Raw genomic sequence first — 7467 nt, 5'->3', positions numbered from 1 at the left:
AATAATAATAATAATAATAATAATAATACTCGGCAGGGATCCCAGACCAATACAATTAGTGTGCCTCTATTTTAAAACCCACGAGCCGCCACTGCCTTTGACCTGAAAGATGTGTGTGTTTCAGGGGAAAGACTGAATCAATAGTTCTTCCTTGTTGTATTTCACAGTCTGTTCTCCTCCGTTTGAATCACGAGATCAGTCAGAAGGTTTTGCAGTAGACATTTACTCTAAGTAACACATAGAGATCAACAAATGCCACTGATGAACAGGGTTCAGTTCAGATCATTTGGTAGGTAACTTTTGGACAACATGATAGTATTTTCATTTATGGATGGGCTGTCCCTTTAAGAGCAATAACTGTTGAAACAATGTATCTGTTAGTGATGTTAATGTTAATGTGTGTGATCCATGCACATTGATTCACGATCATATGAGAACAGCAGACTCAACGAAATTGAAAGAGTTCATTGAAAATCACATTAAATAAACTTTTTTCTCTTAAATGTTGCATCAGTCAGCTGACACAAAAGGACAAGTGACCTCTGCATTGGAAATTTGATTTTCATAAAGGTGCCTTGGACATTATGGATTGAACATAAGATTTTGAGTGATAGATGTTTTATTTAATTAAATTTTGTGAAAGCTCTTTTTGGACTAATTTTAGCAGGCACATATGTGGTCATCTAGTTACAAAACAGAGAAAAGACGAATAACATGAATGGGAGCATCGTTTCATTTGAATGTATGTGGCTGTAACCAGAAATGCCTAATTATCACACTGCTCTTTTGTTATAGTGACCTTTTTTTGCCCTTTCACTGGGAAACGGGATAATCAGTAACCTTCAACTCTTATTAGTTCTCTAAAAATTACTGGTACAACAGAAGTCTTAATATGCAGTCACTGTATTTCAACAAATACACAACCATTAAACACCTGCTTCTCAAACTGATGCAAAGGACTCTATATAATGGAAAGAATAAAAAAGCCTTTTCCAAGGTCCAAGACTTACTTTTTCTGGCATTTTTAAAAATACCATCAGTCTACACATCATTTGTAGTTGTGTTTACTGTTTAAAAAGGTAATGAATTTGTTTTGATTCCCCCTCCCCCCAGATATTATGTATTGTGTGTGCAGTTACATCTTTGTGAGAAAACATGCAGTATTACAGTTTGTCTTATGTTTTTACAGGTATCTTGTCAGCCACTGGAAATGGTTATGTCATATACACAACCATCAAACGGAAGGGCAAGTTAAAGCCACCAGAGTTCATGACGCTGAATCTTGCTGTGTTCGACTTTGGCATATCAGGTGAGACTGAAAGACTTGATGTCATGCTGCTGAAATACTGTTTTCATCTGTCAGATGTGCTTTTCAAAAATGAATTAATTTTAAAGTGGAATACAAGTGAATGTACGGTATTACATAACAGAAAGGATCTCTTTGTTGTTTATAGGATTTTCTGCCTTTGTGTGTGTGTTTAAGATACATACATAAAGTTTTCAGTGTATAGTGTGTACAGCTTGTATTGGGCTTTGGGTATTATGTTCCGAATAGACAGTGTGGCAGTAAATAAGCCAAGGTTATTCAGTGCTGCCTCTTTTATGATACTTGTCACTGCCCTTACTGATTTATTGGCTGTTATTGAAATTACACACTTGTGTAAATCAAACACAGATTTTTAAGCCACAAGGTTACACTAATGAACAAAAGATCTATTTAATGCCTTGATTGACTCCTGAAAAATGTAAAGACTCTCTTTTCCTTCAGTTTACTCTGGTGATTAATTTTTCACATAAATACCAACAGTAAATAATTTGTAGTTACTCTGTTTAAATCTGAATGTCTTTTTAAAGCAACAATTCATATTTTATGATAGCTTTTAATATTGTACAATAAGAATGAAAACAATATCTATATTTAACATACATTTAGAAAGATGATGGCGGCATGTTGTAAAGTTTCCAAGAGTTTACTGTAGCCTAGCCTTCATATAACAATATAAAGTCAAGTCTGTGTTAGTTTTAATACAAATCATAAAGTGCTTATGGTTATTGATTAGAGCATGTTTCATTCACAAATTTGGCATTGTTAGTTCTGGCTCTAAACAGCTAATAGAAAACACACGGCATGATTGCTGAAATATTGGCAGGGGAAATTATTTTCAAGTTGATAAAATATAATCTCAATCATTAGACAAATTTATCAGTAGAATTTTAATGGGCCACAGAGGTATTTCACTGGGGCTTTTACCCCAGTAAAAAGGAACCGCTGATTCCAATGTGCTGGCCTTTGTTCCTTGTTCATAATAAACATATCTTCTCTTTCAAAAATGTGAATTCTAGCCCCACCTAGTGGCTGTGTAGTGTCGCTTCCTCAGGGGAGCAGTGATCCCTGATAATAAACCAGCATTTCTTAAAGTATTGCATGCTGCTTACAGCTCAGTTTTCATTTAAATGATGTTTTATTAACAAGGTTTGGGAGGAGCGCGTCAGATACTTAGCCTAATTAACACAGGTGGAGCGCACTCAAGTTAATCAACACCATGATATAAATACAGCTGACTTACCTCTATCCATTGACGGTTTATCAGCATCCCTCCTCCGCCCCATCTCCTCACTTCGAGTTCATACTACACTTATACGGGGGAGGGTTGGGGTACTCTAGGTTCGGGCCATTCCCGAGCTCGGAGCCCTTCCCCGGACAGCACGCCAAATATGCATTACCATACTTCAGTTAATTATATGTAAGCGTGAACTCGTGAAATAGATAATTTTTCGCAACACTTTACAATAACAGTACATGAATAATCATGTACTAACTTCTAAATTAAATACATGAAGTAACGATGATTATGGCATGTACTAATCAAGAACTAACTTTAATCACAGCACAAGTCATATGAATTCATGTGTGATTAATGACCACCTTGAATACATGTTAGTACATGTTTATTACACACATGAATTGATACGACTCATGGTGTAGTAGGTAATGTTAGTTATTGATTAGTATGTGCCTTAACTCATCATTAGTTCATATTTAAATAATATTTAATTTAGGTGTTAGTGCATGATTATTCATGTACTGTTATTGTAAAGTGCATAATCTGTTTAGTCGCCATCATCCTTAAACACTCACTTTCTAATATTTGCAGAACAAACTACCTACCGTGTAGCTCATAAAGTTCATTCCAGTTAATTAAAGGTGGGGAGTGTAATTATATGAGCCACTGACAAAAATAATGACTGTTTTCAAATAAGTTTCCCAAACAAGTTTCTCTCTGCCTGCAATTGGTCAGTCGACAGTCCTAACCCAAAATCACAGCATTTGATCAAACAAAGTAATAATGTTTTTCGAGAGAATCAGTTTACAAAGGGCTTACTTATAGCTGCCTTTGCATATTATTTGGGAGAGAAGAAAGTAAATTACATAGAAAAAAAATTGTGCTTGTCAGCTAGCTTGAGTGTGAGTGACAAGAAATGTAATCAGATATGATTTATCATTTTAAGCGCTCGGATTCAAATCAATAGTTACTTCCCAATTGCCATTGAAGAAGTCTATTATCAGGATGGCATCACTGTATTTAAAAATAATGAGGTTTCCCAGGAGTCATGCACAAGGCAGACTACTCTAGTGCGTCACATTTACGCAGACTTGGGGTCATGGCGTGCTTTCCACCTCTGGACTCTTCCTCTTTTTTTTACACAAGTTTCACAATTTGAGTTGAATTACTGAAATAAATTAACTTTTCCATGACATTCTAATTTATTGAGATGCACCTGTATGTAATCTATATGTTTACAGAGAGTATTAATGAGAATCTGCATCATATTTCAAACAAATGTAAATTTAGGTAGTTTTAGATACAAACAGTAATCAAAGATATTAATTATATTAAAAGATATGAAATCTACTGGAAAAGAGCCATTTGGAGTGATAAAGAAATTTTTTTTGTTACAAAATTTTAAGAAACATCGTAAAATCATAGTTTGCAGTTCAGTCTTTGCAGTGCTCTTATTGCCCTCTGAGAGCTCACTGAAAAACAAAAGTATTCTTTTATCAGTAATAATTGCTTCTGAATTTTTTTTTATGGCTTGTTTAACATCAAGTTCTTTTTGTATGTTTTGTCAGTCACTGGAAAGCCATTCTTCATAGTGTCTAGTTTTGCCCATCGCTGGCTGTTTGGCTGGCAGGGTTGTCGCTACTACGGCTGGGCTGGCTTTTTCTTCGGATGCGGAAGTCTCATTACGATGACCATTGTCAGCTTAGACCGCTACTTGAAGATCTGTCATTTAAAATATGGTAATTACAATGAGCCTAACTGTCTATCTGTGATTCTGCTTATTCTGTCCGTCTGTCATTCTATCTATCATTCTGCATTTCTATCTGTCTGTCTGTTGTTCTATCCATCTATCTGTCATTGTATCTATTGTTGTGTTTGACAGGCGTTCTATCTGTCTGTTATTATATCTATATTTTTTTCTGTCTGTCGTTCTCTGTTTCTATTTGTCTGTCTGTCGTTATATCTATTTTTGCATCTGTCTGTCTGTTGTTCTCTCTATTGTTCTGTAATTCTATCTATTGTTTGATATTTCTATCGGTATGTTGTTCCTTCTATCATTCTATCTGCCTCTCTGTTGTTCTTTACTGTTGTATCTGTCAGTCTGTCTGTTAAATCTATTCTGTTAGTCTGTCGTTCTGTATTTCTGTCTATTTCTATCGATTGTTCTATATCTCTGTCTATCTATTGTTCTGTTCGTCTATCTGTCTGTCATTCTGTATTTCTAGCTATCTGTCATTCTATCGATCGTTCTAGCTGTCTAGGTTAGCTTTACTAACATCAGTTCACTCTGCCAATCAGGTACATGGATCAAACGCCGTCATGCCTTTCTCTGTGTGGTTTTTACATGGATCTATGCTGCCTTCTGGGCCACCATGCCAGTGGTGGGTTGGGGCAACTACGCACCTGAGCCGTTTGGCACCTCCTGCACGCTGGACTGGTGGCTGGCCCAGGCCTCGGTGTCTGGCCAGAGCTTTGTTATGTGCATGCTCTTCTTCTGTCTCATCTTCCCCACCGGCATCATCGTCTTCTCCTATGTCATGATCATCTTCAAGGTCAAATCCTCAGCCAAAGAAGTTTCTCATTTCGACACACGGAATAAGAACAACCACAACCTGGAGATGAAGTTGACTAAGGTTTGTGCGTTTTAATAAGCAGAAATGCTATGTGGAAATGCCATGTCATTTTTGACATGGTTCCATTTGCATCCTCCAGGTGGCGATGTTGATCTGCGCAGGGTTTTTAATAGCTTGGATCCCTTATGCTGTGGTATCAGTGGTGTCTGCTTTTGGAGAGCCTGATTCAGTGCCTATCCCAGTCTCTGTTGTGCCAACTTTGCTGGCCAAGTCCTCTGCTATGTACAGTCCAATCATATATCAAGCCATTGACTGTAAGAAAAACTGTGCAAAATCTTCCTGCTTTCAAGTTTGGAGGAAAAAGAAACACTACAAGACTTCAAGGTATGTGCAACGTTCCAATTCTAGAGGAATGAGGGCGCACAGCTAAAATAACGAAGGAGTGGCTTCACAACAACTCTGTGATATTTCGAGATATTTCGATATGGTAGTAGTTGTTTTGCAAATTTGGTTTTGCAGAGCTCTTTAAAAAATGGGAATTCTGTTTTCTGAACACAAAAACATCTGTCCTTATAGCGTTGTTAGTATGCAGCAAGAATGTGGTGCGTTTACATGTTCGTTGGCATTCTGCGTTAACAAGCTTGGACACTGTAAAGTAGTGTTGACTAATTTTTTGAATGCTTATTTGAAAGATTGTTGTCATAGTATGACTGGATTAGGCTAAACTTAACAAAAAGCAACTGATTGACTGAAGACTATTGAATGTAGCTGTCTTGTTTTTCCCAGGTTCTGCTCCATCTCTGCCTCCCTGAAACAGAGAGCAGCCAATGAAGTTCCAATTGAGATATGAGGAAATGACAGGAACTCACAATGGGCCCAACTCACACTGGACAATTTGTTATTGTGCAATTGAATTTAGACATCAACAGTTCATACCCGCTTAACTTTGCTGTTGTTTCCTACTGCCGTCAACTTCACATACTCTGCAAACACATCTCTTAAATTGATCTGTGTGTGTATAAAATAATTAAGTATTAAATAGGATTCATTTTTATGTTTTTTTTGTTTGTATTGTATTCCAGCATTCTCAGAACCACAATGTTTAAATCATCTGCTTGAACTCTAAAGTGGCTTCACTTTTCAACAAGTCTGTGTCACGCTCACATCTATACAACAGCATGGTCACAGAAAAACAACAATATATAGATATCTATATACCGTATAGACAACATGTGTGCATAATGTTATTATTATTATTAGTATTTTTTTTTATCAAATTGAGTGGACACCGATGCACTGATTCAGACCATTGAATTTCTTTTACATTATTATAACAGACGTACCATGATAGTTTTGGGGCATGTGCAATGATTATATACTTCAGAAATGTTACATTGAAAGGTGTCCTCCAAAGATTCAGTTCATGGTCTTAAGAATTTTTGTGTTTTCTTCATTTTATTTTTAATCATTTAACTCATTTTAACATTCTTAGTAACCTTTTGCATGTTATCAAGCTGCAGAAAGCCCCTAAGGTTAAAAGAAAGTGAACAGTTGGTAAAGAGAAGTTGTTTACAGGTACAAGTGTGGTTAAATGTTTTCCACAAATATTATAAATGTTCTGTGGAAGTTGGACAACTTATGGAAGTTCTAACAGTTAATAATGTAGCAAGCTGGGTTTACAAAATATTCAGTGTTTCTTTTTTGAAATAGCCGAGACTAGCATATGTCAGAAAGGGCCTAAAATAAACATTGACTGTATAATGATGATTGATCAGAGAGAAGCTTGTAAATACTCAAAACAAAATGTTAGCACAATGATAGCTAATTATTATTAAATATTAAATAGTTTAAACTTATTTTGATGCAGCTCACTGTTTTACCTGAATGGCAACCAGAAATATTTCTGTAACTGGAGGTTTGGTTATTCAGTAGACATATTATCAAAATGAAATTGTATTTATTTTATTTTATTTTATTTTTTTTGTAAGACACTCCATTAACCTTTATGTATTTGAAAAATATATTTTTTTTTTACAGTGTATAGTGATAAAAACTAAATAAACAAAAGCGAATATTTCAGAAATATCTTTTCTTGGAGGCAAGAAAAGAAGGCAAAGTATTTAGCAGAATGTCCAGAGTAATTTTTTAGCCCTTTGAAAAAGTGAACCACAATCTGAAAAGCTTTTAACCATGATTGAGTAAATGAAGACAAATATTTTTGAATGAAAGGAATGAAATTTTTGTGCAATGTAGCTCAGACAATTGTTCACAAAGGTCTTGAATGAGCAGCTTTGTGGTGTGCTCTCAACAAATGCAAGGTTTGACCTTGT

The 7467-nt window shown here is 35.7% G+C and overlaps 1 protein-coding gene across 1 annotated transcript in view; it reads left to right on the top strand.

Annotated features, from left to right (window-relative positions):
- The window catches only part of LOC107698323 (opsin-5-like), a 14264-nt gene extending 7189 nt beyond the window's left edge, over positions 1-7075 (top strand). Inside the window, exons 3-7 of the mRNA XM_016499282.1 lie at positions 1190-1309; positions 4133-4303; positions 4863-5197; positions 5277-5521; positions 5924-7075. Coding sequence (XP_016354768.1) covers positions 1190-1309; positions 4133-4303; positions 4863-5197; positions 5277-5521; positions 5924-5987 — 935 coding nt within the window. The 3' untranslated portion in view covers positions 5988-7075. The remainder of the gene's footprint in view (positions 1-1189; positions 1310-4132; positions 4304-4862; positions 5198-5276; positions 5522-5923) is intronic.
- The last annotated feature ends 392 nt before the right edge of the window (positions 7076-7467 follow it).

The sequence above is a fragment of the Sinocyclocheilus anshuiensis genome, unplaced genomic scaffold, assembly GCF_001515605.1.
Source record: "Sinocyclocheilus anshuiensis isolate Anshui unplaced genomic scaffold, SAMN03320099.WGS_v1.1 scaffold1746, whole genome shotgun sequence".
NCBI classification, from domain to species: domain Eukaryota; kingdom Metazoa; phylum Chordata; class Actinopteri; order Cypriniformes; family Cyprinidae; genus Sinocyclocheilus; species Sinocyclocheilus anshuiensis.
Note: the sequence above shows the minus strand (reverse complement) of the source record. Positions and strands in the feature narration are given on the sequence as shown.